Source organism: Thunnus maccoyii, chromosome 11, assembly GCF_910596095.1.
Source record: "Thunnus maccoyii chromosome 11, fThuMac1.1, whole genome shotgun sequence".
Lineage (NCBI taxonomy): Eukaryota > Metazoa > Chordata > Actinopteri > Scombriformes > Scombridae > Thunnus > Thunnus maccoyii.
This window is the reverse complement of record NC_056543.1, coordinates 9,743,529-9,763,251: the sequence shown is the minus strand read 5'-3', so window position 1 is coordinate 9,763,251 and position 19,723 is coordinate 9,743,529. Positions and strand designations below refer to the sequence as shown.

Genomic DNA, 19,723 nt, shown 5'->3' with positions numbered 1-19,723 from the left:
GATGATTAGCTAGACTAGAGGATAGGTTGGTCTTCTATGTGGCTGAAATGGGATTAGGTTCTTCTTCTCCTTTTTAAATTATTTTTCTCTCCCACTGGTCTCTTATTTTCCTTTGCTGCTTATTTCCTTTCATTGTGTTGGATTTTTTTCTTTGTCCTTTCTCCACTCTTATTTAGGTGATGATAAAGACTAAAGGCACAGTTGATCATTACTTTCTTTTTATGTTCATTTCCCTATCACCTAAATTACTTTTGAGCATTTACTTTTACTGTATACCACTGGAGACTCATTGGTTGTATTTCTATTCGTTGGGACTATGGGACTATGTATTCAAATCGCTTATTGTGTTCTATAATGTTATATGTCAAAACAAAACAAACGCACACACAAAAATCAATATATATATATATATATATATATATATATATATATACACACACACATACATACATGAATCCTACCTAATTGCAAACTAGGTGCCATTTGTGAAATGGGATGGTGGCGTCATTTCCAGTCTGCATGTATGCAATACTCTTTTGTGAAATGCAACCTAATTTGTAAATGTAAACATGAAAATAACAATCCCCCAAGTTACTACTCTGACTCTGTGGTCTTTGTCATCGTGTCTGCATGGTTACCTATACTGCTGAAGCTGGGTGTATTTCCCTGGGTAGCTGGGTATCCAGTGTTTTGATTACCACCCAAAATGTGACTGCAGCATAAATAATTTGAATAAAACAAGTTTAAGCATGTTAATATTCCTTAAATAAGGTATTTAGGTTCTGAGATATTTTGTTTGCACTGACATAGAGATTTTTTAAATGATTTCCAATTCTGCCCTGGAGCGTAGTAAAATTTATGTTACACCACTTAAGCAGCAAAACAGCATGTTAACAGCAGCAGCTGCAGTCTTCTGTCAGTTTCTACATTATTCTGGTACTCACAGAGTGTAAGTGGATAAAAGAAAAGACTTGAGGCTTTGGATTTCGATTGCAGTTGAAGACATACAGTGCAAGTGAAGCGCGAGCCATTAGGTTGGAGTTAGACACACATACATACTGTATAATTTTATCACCTGACAGATTATCTATACTGGATGATTTAGCACCTGTTCACTGGCAAAGTTTAAACATTTAATGATGATATTTATTTATTTCTACATGTGCAATGCAGATTTAAGGTTTTAGCGGCAAAACCTTTGATTAAGGTTAAGGAAATATTGTAGTCATGTTTTAAAAAAAAAGCCATCATAAGCCTCTGACTCAGTCTGAAGAATCAAAGTCAGATGTGTTAAATGCCAATCCACCACGCTGACCTCCACATTCCTAGGGAAATGCTTTTTGGGCTGCAGGGGGATTTTTTACTGCAATACCGTGAGTGGCCACTGGGAAAAAATGGCTGCAAGGCTGAGCAGCGGCACCATATCCAGCTATTATAATACATCCATGGTCACAAACTTTCTCATATTACAGCTAAACAGTACACTAAAATATGTTTCTGAAAACATTTGAGGCGAGAAATAGGCAATACAGTAACATAATCTTGATTCATATTTGATCAGCACTGCTCAGTTTTACTCCTCCTTGGTTCGGGTGCACAGACTGACAATAGCTTGACAACAGTGCCCTCGGCGTTGATTGGCTAATTGTTAGTCCCTCTGTGGTGCTCATTGAATTGATTCAACCAAGACACCGCTGTTTCATGTCATGATGGGTGGATTCAAAGATCTTAACCCAGGCAATACAGATTATTTTATTGTGGGGGTTAAGAATATCTAAAACCCTCAGTTTTTTAGATTACATGCTTTCTGCAAAGGTGATTTAGGTAGCCACTGCTACTCCTCATCATAGCCACCAGCCATGAGTCTTTGTGTCTCAAACACTATTCTGTCATTTTACAACTGTTGCACAGTATAGAACAAACATAATAGCCGAGTAAACAAATCAACAGATTTGAAAGACATAATGAACAAATGTCCTCCATGGAGACTTACTGACATAGGTTATCAAGTGGTGGCAAGCTGAAAAAGATTTATAGTTGTGTGAGTGTGTGTATGAACCAATTATTGTACTGGTTAAACAACTGCACCAGACCAGAGCATAACCAAAACAGCAAATAACTGAGCAGAATCTGAGCACAATTAACCCAAAGGCAGTACTGTAAGTAACCTCAGAGTTGGCTGAACATGTTTTTTAATGATCTCTGGTTTATTCCAAAAAAGGAAGGAACGGCACAAATAAGTACCGAGAGACATGAACAAAGAAACTGAGAGTCGCAGAAAGGAGAGATCATTAAAAAGGCTGCATCCAACTTTAATTGTTTGTTTCTCAGAGAAATGGCTGTACGCAGACATGGCACTCAAAACTAAAAATATTCTTTCCCTTCTTACTTAGAAGGGAAAGAAGAAAATATACACTGAACCTGAATACTGGGAATGAAGATATGTATTCATTAATATCAAGAAAATGAGTCTTTATTATGACTCCCTTCAATTCAAATTCAAATGAGCATTATGGCTTAAAACCACAGTATTTGTTGCCAATGCAAATGATGAGAATCAAACAGGATTAACACCAGTCTCTTTCTGTCTTTTATCCATACTATACATACTACCTCTAAATGCTGAGGATTTTTTTAGTGTCTGCTGTTATATATATATAGAGAGAAATGCAGTGTCTTGCTGTAAGAACCACTTTCATAAAAACTATGAAATTATGACCAAACTCTTGAAATGTGATACACTTGTAGAAAGACATGTTCTGACATCAGTCATCTGTCCCTGTCTGCTGAAGTTGCCACCAAGCTGCGACTGGAAATGCGGACTGATGCACTGCTGGCTGCAACAGATTATCCCCTGAAGATACAAAAAGAGTTTGGACTTGCAGAAATAGTTGCACATGCTCTAATTCAACTCTTACAATCCTCATACACATGTGCTGTAAATTACTTCCAATGACTCCGGCTGTGTGAAAAGACTTTCAGAACACTTCATCTCAGCAAAGCATGTCTGTGTGCTGATGAAGTCCTTGGTGAGAAATTAGATTTTTATATCCAACAGGAATGTAACAGCTGATTACTGATAGCTGATAACTCAGAGATTAAGTGGACCAAACAGAACAATCTCAGCCAGTGGCATGGCTCTGTAGATGGAGATGTCTGCTGATCAGTCGGCCCACCAAACTGAAATATCTTGACAACTATCTGATTATTTACCATGAAATTTTGTACAGACATTCATGATCCCCAGAGGATTAATCCTACTGGCTTTGATCATCCCCTAACACCACCATGAGGTTGTAATTTGTGGTTTTGAGTGAAATATCTTGACAACTATTGGCTGGGTTGCTGTTGAAAGTGGTTCAGATATTCATGTCCCCCTCAGGATGAATTGTAATAACTTTGCTAATCCTTTAACACTCTATTTAGCAGCATCAGCAGGCTTTTTTTTTCAGAAACTTTTGTTTATGACCAAATACCTGCAAAACTTCCTTATCTGAATCGATGATCTAAGGATAGAGGATGTTGCATTGCTGTGTATCTGTCAGTAAAGTTCACTGAGGCAAATTTGTTATTTGTGATAATAGGCTATACAAATAACATTGCTTTGACTTTGTGTGATATAGCTCAGTGTTTGTAAACCTTAACTTATTTGGTCATTGAATCTATACTGATTATTTCTCCACATTAAAAGACGACATTTGATTTTAGCAGTATTGTAAAGCCCATTGTGTTGTCCTGCAACCATTTGAAAAAATGTTGTTGTTGGTGAATCTTTCAGCACCATGTAAACAAAGCTAGTAGAGATGTTTTTATCAGTTTTTACATTATTAACATGTTGCCCATCCTTTTTATTTGCTGAGAGTAAGAAGAGTTATATATTTTGTACACTGCTTTGGACAAAAGCGTCTGCCATATGAATAAATGTATGAAGGAGTTTATTTTATACAATAGTTTTTTTTCTTCCAAAATACATTACAATATTAACCTTCTATTGTGTTCACTGTTTTCTGAGAGTTTATAGTTACATACAAAGTAGTTTGTTTGATATAAATGTTGTTTGTGCATCAATAACTGATGTTAGAGTACCTTTGTGAGTAGCCTTCAAATAGATGTGGAGAAAAATTCAGCTCTGTGTGTGTTTTGTGTGTGTGTGTCAGACAATTGTTGATGTTTTTGCAGTGCAGTCTGTATATCAAGCTCTTCAAGATAAGATGATCTATGGAAAATGTTGAATGGTCAATTACTGAACCTCAAGATGTTTACATCTCTTGTTCAGTCACTGCTCAAAATAAACTTGCACTGGCTCGCATACACAGGTGATTTAAAATGGATTAATATTGCTGTAAAAACATGCAAAACACCTGTCATATTGTGTTACATTTATAGATACTGGAAGTGACGCCTCATAAATTCTGCATGTCAAGAGTAGGCTTTGATTCCATTTACCACAACGTGACCAGTCATGAATGATATTAATAGTCATCACAGTCCTTGATGAGCATTATTTCTGGATGGTGCTGTATGTAGGTTCATAGTCTAAATGCCACTTTTCCTTCACATCACACAGAGTCACATATTTTCTGGGTTTTTACAGGGTCAGATGGCACTTTCTCATTATCATGTATTCCAATTACAGGTGCAAAATTTCAATCTTGATACTGTCAAGCAAGTCCCAAAAGTCAATTCTTATTTCCCTCTATGATAATCAAGGAACAATGCGACTGTAGGGCAGCTCTGGGTTTGAGTTAAAATCTTAAAAACAAAGCCATGTTTGGAATACATATACTGCATCTGTTACTATACCCTCATTCAGGCTCATCCAAGTGGCCTACAGGATTGAAAGGATTATATAGATTCAGCGGTCCAAGTCTTTATCCATGTTAAGAAAATGGCTGCAGAAACACAAGCCACAATTTACATGTTTCTAATTACTTTACTCAGCCTCACTGGAGGTCTCTCAGAATAAATCCCCGGACTTGGCAAGTCTTTTTTTTAGCTGTTTTTCAACTGCTGAAAAATAAATTGACTTTACAGAACACTACAATAAGTCAATAAGTCAAGTTTTTTACTATTGTTGTTGTTAAACTGCAAGCATTCAATACTTATTTGATCCTATCTTGTGATAAATTGACTTGAAAATTATGTAAAAAATGTACAGATTATGGTTTCTTACAGAATTAGATACAGTATGTTAGTATTTTTGTTGCAATTTAAAGATGGAACCATTTTCCTTAGTATGTCATTTGGGTTTATGGTGGACGATAGTAAAACACTAAAATTGGCCTGTGATTTGAAAACAGTCCATATTTTTCTTGTGAATAATGTTTTGTGTCACTCTGATATATACACTATAGATTGAGATTAATATTAAGATTAACTTTATTATCCCACATAGTGGGAAATTTTGTTCTGGGCTCTTCACCCATGCTGCAGCCATTAAAAAGACAACATTTCATATACACAAAAAAATACAAAAGAGTTAATAACTAACAAATAAGGTACTAAAACCTTGTTTGTAGCTCCAAACTAGATGTTATGCTATCTTAGTAATGGGTCAACAACATGTGGAAATCTACAGATTTCAGCTGTAACCGCAATATTTTTTCTTTGATTTAATTTCTCTGATTTAATTTGATAAAACTGTGGTAGTAATTTGCCTTTTGTGAATATTGATGAATGACAAGTATAGATATTTAGATCCACTCTTGAAAAAAAACAGATGTTGTAAAATCCATCCACAGTATAAAAGCAAGTCATAACAAGTTAGTGATCTGATTGATGAGAGTTTTTCCACCTCTCTCCTTCTGTTTCAGCTCAACTTTATCTTATTTGTGAACATCGTTCGAGTGTTGGCCACTAAAATTCGAGAGACAAATGCAGGGAGATACGACACCAGGAAACAGTACAGGTTTGTACTGAGCTGACTGTATCTATAACTCTTTTGCTCTTTATTTCATATCCAAGGTGGGAGTTTGACGTAATCTGCGTACTGCAGAATTGTCTGATCTCTGTCTGTGATTGCTCATATTCACATTTTCTTAATGTTTTCTTGTTTCAGTGTTTTTTCACTTTTGTAAAAGTTCTGGAAGCATGTCGTTTTTAACCTTAAAGGAAAAGGCTGCTGTTGTTCTGTACTGTATCTCAGTAATTTTTGACAAATTGCATGAAAACACCAAAATCAACACCGCATTAGTCAGTCTCTCAATACTCCTTAACCTGTCTGTTGTGCTTGGCCCCAAGCCCAATTGTTACTACTGAAGATATAAACTCAAAAAACAGGTCACAAATATATACTGTATATATGTTTTTTTTAAACTCTTTGCTTTTGATTTGAAGCATTTTAGTCCTTCTTTCCACAGTCCTCTCCTACTCAACCCTCCAGGGCTCAATAGGTCACCTGTGATACACTGTCTGACAAAAGAGTTTAAGATGTAAAGAAAACACTGAAGAAAGAACGAGTGAAAGAAAAAAATAAATCCAGGAGAGCAAGATACATACAAGAATCTCAAATATGACTATGTACAAATAGATATAGCAAGTGTACATGCACGTATCACAAAACAACACAGGTATAAGAGTATTGTTTAGGCACATAGTGTTGTAGTCACAGCAATCTGTAGTTTATATATATCACTGTTTACCTTGGAGACGGCTTATATCACAGCTCGTGTAGGGGATTCATTCGATGCCACTGATATCTGCTGACAACACACGGCTAAGTACTTTCCTAAACCACAGTAGACAGATAAAAAAGGAGAAAATATTGTATTTGATGAACTATTTTCAAGTGTGGATTGGTAAGATAATGACTGGGACTGACTCAATAAACACTGTTAATCACAAGGAAGAAACATGTCATCCTCTGCAGCAGAGCAATCAGTGGCTATACAGACACTAATTGTTAGCAGAGGATCAACTCATTGTTTTTTTTTGTCTTCATCAGACTTATCCTTTAGACTTAAAATAAACTTTGTCAGATGTATCTCGCTTGGCGTGAACCAAGTCTTTGATTTGTGCTTATGCACTTGTTTTTTTGCTAATCCCTTTGTCAAATTTAAATTAATTCAAATTTATACACCATGATATCCAATAGATTTTATTCCCAGACGCCTTTCATATCTTCACTGACTCTCAATTATACATAAACATGCAGAGCTCATGCAAATGAGTAAACACACACACACAAACAGACTTGCCCTCCATAATGCATAATCACTAGATGCTAGCCCTTAAATCAAGACTTAACTTAAAATTTATATTGTGGGGACTTGCATTTTGTCCTGAAAAGGGAGGCGAGTCCCCACAACATAAGTAGGCTAATATGTACAGACACACACACACACATTTTCACATCTGCAATTATCAGTATTATTCTCCCCTGCTGGTGCTGGCATCCATGTGTCAGATAAAAACATCATAATTACAGAGTATTTTCTAAGAAGAGCTTGTGTTTTGAATGCAGCAAGCGAGGCTGTTTTGTATAGATGAGCAGACTATTAGACAGAAAAGATGATAGTAATCAGGTGCACTAAACTGGAACCAATGCTGAGAGATGAATGCCAAGCCAATAAAGCCCATTGCATACATATATGTGAAAGAGTATCAATAAATAAATAAAGAAAGAAAAAAAATAAAGAAAATAGAAAGAGAGCACTGAGGAAAATCAACATTCTCTCAAAAGAATACATCTTGCAAAGACTGAGAATGATTTAAGCAATATTCATTAAATCTATGACAGATGTACCATCACAGTCTACAGACCTACTGAACTTAGTGTTGTTTTGTGCTAAGACTGTTCCCCTGTGCAAATGAGGGATTGTTAGCAGCATTAAGGGAGCACTCTGATTTAACTCCAAGTAAAGTGGGTTATATAAAGTCGCTAAACTTTTTCTTTGTTAAGTAAAAAAAAAAGGGGTTTTGTAGGGAGTTTTTCCTTATTTGAATCAAGGGTCTAAGGACAGAGGTGTTAAGAGTAACGGAGCAAGTAGACCCAAACGCAGAGACTGCAGGCTGATCGAGGCTGAAGAAACTTCTTTATTTTGAGATGGTGCAAGCAAAAACAAGGCTGGCTGAGCTGAGCAGAACGAGACCGAACAGACCAGAGCAAACAGAGGGTCCAACAAAACTGAACTGAAAAACAGGACTAAAATACAAACTAATGAGGAAATGGGGAACAGGTGACTGGACATGGGAGCAGGCAAGGAACTGATTGGCTAGGGGAAACACAGGGAGCAGGGCAGGGCTGATGAGCTTGATGCAGGGAAGGTGTGGAGGGAAAAACAGGCTGGGGAGGGGTGCAGGAACACAGAAGGGAAATACAGAGCAAACAGAAAACACAATATAACTGTGCATAAACCTATTAATAGATAACCCGTCATAAATCAAACTGTCTCAGAATCACATAAACTTAAAGTGCACAAGTCATATTGAGCAAACGCAGCAAACAACTTGAGCAAATAACTTTCAGTACACAACACTATAAGCTAAATAATCATGCAAGACAGTCCTTTAAAGATACAAATCACTCAAATCATATGAACGAGCAAAACCATATGACCAAAAGGACTGGACAACAGAAGTGTAACACAGGAAACCAAGAGAACAAAAGCACAGAGTCCAAAAACCATGAGTCCATGACATGGAGATGTTGTATTGCTGTACAGACTGTAAATCCCCCTGAGGAAAATTTGTGATATTGGGCTATACAAATAAAATTGACTTGACTGTTAACTATATGACTATATGATGCCATAGGATGTAAACAATGCAGGATTTAGAATAAGTTTCATGGGGAACAAAATGCATTCCACATGTATAGTCCTCAAGGATACACACAATGCGTTTTGTTGTGTAAAACTGAATCAAAATGTTTGTTTACAAGGAAACTCCACAGGGCCCCTTTAAAATGGATGATTACATGTGAATTCAGATTTTTTTTTTTTAATCATAAGCCTCCTAAACGTTTACCACAGATGCTGTGGAACCGAGAGAGACCAAAGGAGGAAAAAACATGAGCCAAAACGAATGGATTGAATTTTAAATCGAAGTCATACAGTAATGTTGCATATTTCAGGGTAAAAAATATAAAATTGCCTCTTGGATTGCATTAAATTACCCCTGTTTTCTTGGCCGTATGTTGTTTATACTTCATTTTCACACTAGCAGTTAAACTAGAAAAGCTACAAGGACAGAAACAGGAAAGAACATCACTGTCACTTTTTTTTTGTTTGGGCAACAGATCTTGATTTGGGACTTGTGTATTATGATTGATTTTTCTTTGCAATGTGCAGGCATTTAGCACTGTTGCCTAGTCAGCGTTAACTATGACATAGCTAAATTGAAATTCACATACACATTACACACATCTGCCACAGAGTATTACCATCACAGCTGAAGAGAGCAGCAGACAGATCAGTTTCCCTTCCCAAACGGAGGATTTCTTCAAACATAGCGACCTGCTGAGAAGTGCTGCAATTCTGCTCCGATATCTGCTTCAGTCAGTTACTGGAAGCAGATATGTTGAATGAATGTATATGCTCTCCTTTCAGCTAGTTTTGAGTTCATCATGCAGACGCAGTTTGCTATTGTCGTCCAAATTGCTCTTTCAATACAGGAATTTCAGTTCTTCTCTGTGTGGCTATTTTCTGGGACCTTTTACATTCCCAGCAGAGTTTGAATAGCTACATCTGACTTGTTTTCTTTACAAAGTACTCTTCCTCTCTTTCCCGGATGGATCATTACATGAAGATATTGAGCTAAAGTCCTCACTTGAACTTGTGGTGAATGTTGATAATTCAATGCTTTGTACAAACAAACTCCAACAAAAACACTATTTTCCAATCAGGAATCTTCACCTCTGTCAGTTTGCATGGCGTAAGCTGCTGCTACGTACGTTCCAGATGGTCACCATAAATTAAAAATGTTTTCTCAGTAGGGCTGTCTGGGTCCTAACTGTGATTACTTGATGGTTGTGTGGCACTGGGTCTGAGATTTGTATATAAAGATGAGAGAGATGTATGTAGATGCATGTAAATCAGCCAGCTAGGTAAAGATAGTGTGGTCTGGATGTTGGATTGCCATGAGCTAAAATCTGTAGTGATCTGTAGGATCTGTAGGATTATGTAGTACTTCTAACACTGCTAGTCAAAGCACTGAAGACACCTTAACTAAAAATATATATATCCACCAGGAAATCCACCAGAGAAAAAAGTTTACAGAACAAATTCAAACATAGAGTATGTCACTTCTTGATTTAGACGTGCGGGTTAGATGACTGGATTCTAAGGTGGGTGTATTACCTTAACATTAATGTTTTTTTTAGGAAAGTCAGCAGAATATCAAAATAATATCTGTCATATGCTTTGGGAAATAGAAACCCAGAGGTGGTTTGCAGGATTTATAATGCAATTTTCCCTAACAGTAAGCCTAAACAAAAAGTGCACTTCAGTGTTGCAGTCTAGTATCGACAGACACAGCTGTGCTTCTGTATCTAAGATAAGAGACTCAATCTGTGGAAGGAATGTGACCTTGGCAAGAAAAAAACATAACTAATCTCAGTATTTGGAGTGTTAGGAGCCATAAGCGCAGAAACCATAAAACTAATTTGCTGTTGATTTGTGCCTCTACGTTAAATTTTACTGCTTTGATTTCATTTGATGTGAACCTCAGATTACTTATCATAGTGTTTACAAACATATACACATGCATTTCACACATTTTTGTTTTGCATTCACACATGAGGCTGGCCAAGTTTACACTTTTGTTAACTTAAGCCATAACATGCCATGTCTGCAGGTTGTTCTCTGATAAATAATCACCAATTCCTTATCAAACAATTTTGAAAATTTCCTTCAGAAATATGTATGATAGTATGATCAATCAATACACAGATACACAGGTATGTTGATACTGGTGTATTATGTCGGCAGTAATATGCAAAAAAGAAGAGTAAATTACAGCAATACATGTTTTCAGTGGGCTGCATTTTATTTTATATTAAACCAGAATTTTTTATTCACTCAAGGTAATAATGTTTTTGTGTGTACCATTTGTGTTCATAATAATTTACTGTCATGTTCAATAATAAATCCTTTTTAATAACAAAGTGATAGGAACTCTTTAATGTTAAATTAATGTTTATGTAAAAGAATAAAAAGAATAAAAATTGGCCTTAATACATTATCAGATTTTTCTTTTTCTCAAATACCGGTATCAGTATTGATTGCAAACATTGCAAGCAGTCGGTGTCATTTGTAGCGGAGCAGGTGGACCCAAATGCAGAGACTGTGAGCAAAGCAGATGAAGAAAAACTTCTTTATTCTGAAACTGGGCAGGCAAAAAACAAAAAACTGGCTGAGCTGAGCAAAACTGAACACAGGACAAGACTGAAGAAACTGAACAGAGGATCCAACAAAACTGAACTGAATACCAGGACTAAAATAGAAACTGAACTAATCAAACAACAAGGAACAGGTGGCAAGACACAAGGGCAGGCTGGGACCTGAGAGGCTGAGGGAAACACTGAGAGCAGAGCAGGGCTATCGAGCTTGATGCAGGGCAGGTGTGGAGGGAAAAATGGGCTTGAGAGGAGTGCAGGAGCACAGGAGGGAAACAGAAAACCAAAACCCAGAAAACACAATACAAATAATTAATACAACCCAGCATACATTAACCCATCCAAGAATACACATGAATATAAACCCAAGTAAACAACATCTCAAGCTAATTAATAATAATAATAATAATAATAATAATAATAATAATAATAATAATAACAATAATAATAATAATAATAATATCTTTATTTATATAGCACCTTTAAAAAAAAAGTTTACAAAGTGCTTTGACAGACAAAGCAAAAGCAGTACAATGCAAAGCAAAGACACGACACAGAAAACAATAGCAGGTCTGACCTTAAGCAGACGGCAGCAGACGACAAAGAGATGATAAAAAGATTAAAAGACAATAGAAAGATGATCGAAAGAGAACATTACGTAAAAGCAAGTCTGTAGAAATGGGTTTTAAGAAGTTATTTAAAAGAAGTTACTGATTCTGCGAGCCTTATCTCCTCAGGCAGGTCGTTCCAAAGTCGAGGGGCCCTGATGGCAAAAGCACAGCCACCTTTAGATTTAAGCCTCGACTTTGGAACAGCCAGAAGGTTCTGAGGATCTAAGGCTGCGGGCTGGCTTGTATGGGGTCAACATATCTGTTATGTAGCTTGGAGCCAGACCCAGACGTGCTTTAAAAGTGATCAGTAAAATCTTAAAATCAATTCTAAAATGAACAGGGAGCCAATGAAGAGAAGCCAGAATCGGGGTGATGTGATGTTGTCTGTTAAAACCAGTTAGAAACCTAGCTGCTGCGTTCTGAACTGGTTGGAGACGAGAGAGGGATTTTTGTGTTATGCCGGAAAGGAGGGAGTTACAGTAATCTAATCAGAGTGGGAGAGCATTGGCTTAATTCTAGAAATGGTTCTTATTTGGAGGAAACAGGACTGGACAAGTTTTTTAATGCATGGTTTGAAACTTAAATCTGAATCAAACAGTACTCCTAGATTTCTGACAGTGGGCTTCATGTAGGTGGACAGGGGACCAAGACTGATGGGGTTTTTTGGATTAGGGCACTGAACAGTATGATTTCTGTTTTTGAGTTGTTGAGTTGAAGGAAAATAGTTGACATCGCTGAGACAATCTACAGCAGCAGCTAGGCTTCTAGGATCATGGGGTCTTAGGGGAAGGTATATCTGTGTGTCGTCTGCATAGCAATGAAAAGAAACATTGGGTTGTTGAATGATTTGGCCAAGTGGAAGCATGTAGATGGAAAATAAAATTGGACCTAAAATTGAACCTTGCGGTACAACACTAGTAATGTGGGCTGTGGAAGAAGTGAAGTTACCAGTGGTGACCGAGAAGGTTCTTTCTAAAAGGTAAGAATAAAACCAATCAAGAGCAGTGTACTTGATGCCCATCCAGGTCTTAAGACGGTCAACTAAATTGGTGTAGTCTACTGTGTCAAAAGCTGCACTTAGATCTAAAAGAATTAAAATTGTTTTCCCCCCTGTCAGCTGCTAAAAGGAGGTCATTAGTTACCTGCAGGAGGGCAGTTTCTGTGCTATGTAAAGCTCTAAAACCTGACTGAAATTTCTCAAAGATATCGTTTTGACACATAAAAGCTAAAAGTTGGGTTGAAACAACCTTTTCTAAAACTTTTCTTAAAAAGGGAAGTTTAGAAATTGGTCTAAAATTATTAAAAACAGAGGGATCGAGGTTAGGTTAGAGGTTGCACAACAGTATGTTTAAAAATAGAAGGAAAAAGTCAATTTTCTAGGGAACTGTTGATAATCAATAAAATACTGGGGCCAACTATGTCAATAACTATAACGCAAGACAGTCCTTTAAACCTACAACTCAAATCATAAACGACCAAAACCATATGACCAAAAGGAACAACAAAAACAAAAAACAGTCCAAAAACCAAAAACCACGAGTCCATGACAGTTGGGGTCTATACATATTTACATGTGTGTGTCTCCATAGGAAACTGGCGAAGTCCACCCTTGTGTTGGTGCTGGTGTTTGGCATCCACTACATCATCTTTGTTGGACTGCCTCATACATTTGAGGGACCGAGCTGGGAGGTCCGCATGTACTGTGAGCTGTTTTTCAACTCCTTCCAGGTACTCTTTTTCAATTGGTAATGGGATGTATTCACATATCAGACAGCTCAGTGATTTTATGATTGTTCACTAAAAGCACTTTTGTGTCCACACATCGTCTCAAAGTCAGCGTGATGACTCTCAGTAACACAGAGACACACACATACAACACATTTAGAGTCCATTAGATGACAGATTTCAGTTTGTGCTGCTCCATAGATGGTCTCTCACTGTGGGCAAAGTGCTGACTTATTGTAACTTATAACATTTTAATTTCACAGTGTGGGGCTAAACCACAATTATCTGCGATAAATTACTCACTGTCAGTGTCAGAGTGAAACTCTGTTCATTATTCAGTGAAGCAGCTTGTTAATGAGATTGATTCAGTGTCATAATGTGACTCTGCCAAAGTTTAAATAAGCAATTTAAATCTATGTGTAAGTAAGGGCGTGATTTCCTACATATTCATAAAATTACATTTCATACTTAATTAGAATTTATTTCTGCCCTTAATTTATGAGCTATTGTAATTAAATGATTCTCAGTTCTACGTTAAATTGCTTGGATGACAAACGGGAAATGAACCCTTCCATGTAAAAATGATGATGGATGGAGAAAATCAAATTACACTACAGGGTCTCAGCCAAAAGCAGCTAAACATACTCTAATGATTACTCATTTTATGCAAAATTCAATATGGAAAAAACATGTCTATCTTGCATGTACAGTAGATACTTTTTAGATCACAAGAAAAGTTTTCTGAGTAAAGTATAACTCGCATAGTATTCTTATGCAAGATAGTAAAAAGTCTTGCCTCATTATATTGAATATCAAGAAGACCCAGAGTCAGACCAATATGTAACAGATTTTACAGTACCGAGTCAGGCAGATGGCTTGCATACTTGTAAACTTGGAATTAATGTAATACTAAAAGCATATAAGTGAAAACCATGAACTTCAAGGGCACACAGACAAATTAGGATAAAATGAAAGTACATGATGACATTGCTAAAATCTGGTAGCTTCTAACCTCCAGTACACTTTTCCCCATCAAAGTGCTGTGCATCTCCTAGAAATCACACCCATTTGCAAGTAATTTGCAATAGGAAATACATTTTGTAGGGAACTTAATGCTGCCCGGATTAAATTTTTTTATGAATATAATAATTAGCGGTGTCTGCAAACTGTTCCATCGAACACTATACTGACAGACAGCATCAGTGCCCATGATAAAAGTTCACTGTTTTGTTCACTGAACAAAAATAGAAAGACATTAATAATCCTGTTGCAGTTCCTTGTGAAGATTTTCCATCATCTTAAAGGTTCCCTGTGGAGTTTGTGACCTCTAGCAGGCTATGGCCCCAACTACTAGGGGCCCCAAACAACTATAGGTTTATTGATGTTATTTAGATATGAAACATACAAAATTATGTTAGGGCTTATTATTCTAACTCATTATACCCTCCAAAATTACTTACAAAGACCCCCAAAGCACTCAAAAAATATATTCAATGTAGGATCCTCCCCAAGCACTACAGATTAATGGACTAATCCATCACTGTAGGAGCAGCTGCAACCGCTGCACACCTCTCGACTCACATGTTGCTAAGGTCACAGAAACCCCTTGAGGTAACATGCAATTCAACACAACATCAAACAGTGAAACAGAACACATTTCAAAGGGGAAAAAATGAGAAAAAGTCAAACAATCATTGTACAACTCCAGAAGGTAATCTGCTTTTCTATTGCTCCCTGTGAAACAACTAGCAGGACCACAGTTACTAATGTTTTCTTGTTGCATCGCTTCACTTGTTAGGTGATGGGAGCACCTTCATGAAAACAGGCAAAGAGAAAGATGATGATAAACGAAAAAAAATACATTTACGGTGGAGGGAGAGTCAACTAGTAGCTTATAAAAAAAGAAAAAAGCTTTCAGAGAGAGAGGAAGACAACATGCCGGTCCCAGTGAGGAAAATTCAGACTTTAAGTCACAATACTGCAGTATAGAAATACTCTTTTACACATCAGAGTCCTGCATTTAAAGTTTTACTTGTGTTATATTATGTTACATGCTATATGTATTATTTTTACAGATGTATTGCCTAACATTTGAATGTTAATTTTAATATAATTTTAACTACCTTATATACTGCTGGGTAGTTTAATCTATATTGATACTTCGTATTTTATCACTTCATATATTTTGTATCAATAATCTTAATCTGAAAATGTAGTGGAATATAAATATAAAGTAGCATAAAATGAAAATATTCAAGTAAAGTAAAAGGACTGGTAAAGTAAAGTGGCTGGTTCAGTCAGAGAAGAAGAGGAAAAACCTGGTAAATAACTGCAGTTAGTGAAATCATCAACGTTCTTCATACCATATGTTGAAAAGTAAGCAAGTACATTTTCTCAGGTATTATGCTTTCAGTTATGACTTACATGTACTTTACTTTAATATTTCCATTTCCAGGGATCCAAGGATCCTACAGTTCCTTCTGTTTCAGAGGGAAACACTGTACTTGTCATTCTACTACATTTATCTGACAGCTTGTTACTGGTTACTTTACAGGTTAAGATTTTCCATAAAATATATGATCAACAAATAAATCATATTGACTTTGTTTACTTTGTAAGTACAACATCTGTTTATGGAATAAAAGAGATGACATATTCCCAATATATGTCCAAAAGGAAAGAAAATTCACGTTTTTAAAATAAGCCTGTAATATTTTATACATGCAAAATTGTGGTCACATAGATCTTCATCGCATGTTGTTTTCCTCAAATTACTAACTAGAAATGTCCATGTGCTGCAGACACAGCATTACGGTTAAAGAACTGTGTATTCCTGAATATTGGTACACACTCACACTTGACACACAGATATACACGAGTGCTTCAGTAACAGACAGTTCCTCTCATCCTCTTTAAAGCAGTTTTTTATTGGACCAGAAGGAGAGAGTGGAACAGCGTGCCGATTTAGTTTGATGAAATCACAGAAGGTCATGTACAGTACCTGTTTGGTCCTAGATGCTGGTGCATATGGGAAGATTTCTCTTATTAACGAATGTATCCGTATCGTATGACCCATGCATAATTATGCAGAGGTATATTCCTTAACACTAGAACTGCCAGGGGTCCTATATACCTAAAATGGCCAATGGGTAAAATTTACCTGTGTGCCTGGCTACCGCATTTCTAATACTAAGAAATGTACTCTGTCATCGTCTTCACAAAGGAATGTTTAAAGTCACAAAATTAGTTTGTTTAATCCTCACCTGTGCTTTGTTCCTTTTTTTTTTATAATCTCAGTATCTTTAAGAGCACTAATTGCTTTGCATGGCCATCAGTATAAATGAGTTTAAAATGACACTGGAAATGGGTATTACAAGGAAATATTTGCATATTTGGGTGGTATGATATTTTTATAAAATGACATTCATCACATAATAAGATAACCCATGTTATTTAAATTACCAAAGTAGCCTAAATACCCCAAATGGACAGTAATGAGCCACAATGATAACAATAAACAGCCACCACACTTGTGAGTGATTTAATGTTGCAACAAAATCGACATGACAAAGTCAAGCGCACAATGCATCTAATCAATTATTAATTTAGGCAATGCAACAATGTGTGAATAAGACTTGAAGTAACCATTAAAGACATCATAACACAAATATATATTTCTCTTTTGATGTTCTGTACATGAAAACAGAGTAAGACAACGGGCAAATTAGGCTAAATAGCCAATAAACAATAAATGATAACATGGCAAAACAAACATGAATGAATAATCAATTAACTAAAAATACATTTTTCACACTAGGAACGTTTGTGAGTTGGCTAAATCATCTTCATTTGAACATATGCGGTTATATGTGTCCCTCAAACAAACTTTGAGCAGACATTCAGCACCTTGACTGTACATATCCCTCAGACAACTTTCCTGCAATTCAGGCACTTGGTGAATGTTTTTTTGCAGGTCTTTCTTCTCTGCTCTTTTTATAATTTAATTATGAGTTAACGTAGTTGTCAGATCATACACTCCAACGAATGCCATTGCCTAGTAACTAGAATGTAGAAACATAAACCACATGGAAATAACTGCATTTCATAGGGTTAATATAGGGTGGCAGTTATAGGTATAAAGGCCTATGTTTTTAATCTGGATTCATCCTCACTATTTTTAACAATAGGGAGTGCTTCACAACATTATTTTAGGAAAAGACAAAGACTGAGGGACATGAATATTTTATTAAAACATAGTGACACAGAATTGAAAAACCGCCATGGGTAAATTTTACCCATCTGTAGCGGCTTTAGTGTTAAATTATAGGCTGCCAATGGAGCGAACATAATTCTTGCTGCAGTGTGATGGTTAGTGGTATTTAGTCAACCAAAAGGGATGGGACCTATTCATTCCTCAAGCAATTATATCAATTTAATTTTTGATGTGAATTTAAATGTGTACTTGTTGAAATAATTTCTATTAAAGTGAAAGTGGAAACATTTACCATCATGAAAGGGCTTTTTGTGATTTTAGAGAGGTCTGTTTTTGTGCCTCTGCCACCTAAAGCCAAAAAATGACTCTGGTTTGCATTTGTGATGGTGGTCTGAATGGCCAGAGATACAACAAAAGCACCATTTCATGCCAAAACAAGTACAAAAAAAAACCAAGAAGAAAAACAAACAAACCCTCAGCTGCATCACTCCATCACCCCAGCATGAGCAGATTTGTTTTGAAGCAGATTAAACATTTGAGATGTTAAATATGGATAATAAGGTCTATGGTATATAATAACTCCACACTCACACGCTTTATATATTATGTTATAATTATTAATAACATTATTATTATGTTTTTTATAAATCAATCTGGATCATGGTGAGTGTGTGTTTTGACACAGGCCAATTGTTTCTAAAACAAATTGAACCAAAAAATAATCAACAATAACTGAATCATGGAAATTCCAATTGTGGATTCACTTTGTGGAGAATCAAATCCTGGTTAATCAAGTAACTTTATTGGACAAGTGATTATAAATACTTTTATGAATCATCTAACTTTCATGACCTCCCTCTTGTACTTGAACTTGAATACAATATGGGATCCTAAATCAAGTGCAAGTCTTTGTAATTTGGGAGGTTGGTGTCTCTTTAACTTTACATGCTTATGCCGACAGAGAAAGATAATCTATGCTCTGAAGAGAAATAAGTCACAATGTATAAAAAGCCACATACATGACCAAACTGTGACAAAACAAGATTTATTTAACTGAAATGGTTGAGGCTTCCTGTGCCATTGTGAAGCTGTGTTTAGCAAAGTCTCTTCCTGCAAGGTGGATACAACACTTCAACCAAATTTAGAAACTATGATAAATCCAGACATAAGAAAACAGCCTTCTCTGCTGCCTGAAGTATTTGGTTATTTATCTGATGCAACTAAGGATTAGTTGCATCAGAGTTCCACATGTGCCTTAATGAAAAGATTATGTAGTGTGATGGCCGCGACTAGCATTTAAATTTGTACTCGTTGATAATTGGGGCACTGCCTCCAATTGAAGGAAAATAAACAAACCAAATCAACCAATCTTATAATTGGAAGTTGCGAACGCTCGGTACAGTGATCTCTGTCTGCTGCTTCAAGGAATACACACAGACAACGACTTGGCGATAGATGCAGACATTTATTTATCGCTAAATGTCTATCTACAACTGAATAAATGAGGCATTAATAATGAGTACATAACAGAAGATCAGAATCAAACAGATGAATAAAATAGATCTTTTAAATGGCAAAACATAACTTATCAGTTTAGCAATAGTGAAAGTATGTGGTTCAGTTACTATGAAACAGCAGAACGCTAGAGGAATAATTAAAACTTCTCTATGAGGATCAAAAATAAGAATTCAGAGCAATATCCAACATCAACTCTTATCACAGGCAGCAGATGTAAAGTTTGTCTACTTGTTGGATCGTCGTTGTAGAGATAAACTCGTTTCAGCGGATTGTGAGGCTGTTGTGTAGTGCTGGTTGTACTCGCGGCCTCCCAGCGAGGTG

At 36.3% G+C, this 19,723-nt stretch overlaps 1 protein-coding gene across 1 annotated transcript in view; it reads left to right on the top strand.

Moving 5' to 3' along the window:
• pth2ra (parathyroid hormone 2 receptor a) overlaps positions 1 to 19,723 on the top strand; it is a 65,553-nt gene that overhangs the window by 38,376 nt on the left and 7,454 nt on the right. Inside the window, exons 9-10 of the mRNA XM_042426718.1 lie at positions 5,814 to 5,908; positions 13,536 to 13,674. Coding sequence (XP_042282652.1) covers positions 5,814 to 5,908; positions 13,536 to 13,674 — 234 coding nt within the window. The remainder of the gene's footprint in view (positions 1 to 5,813; positions 5,909 to 13,535; positions 13,675 to 19,723) is intronic.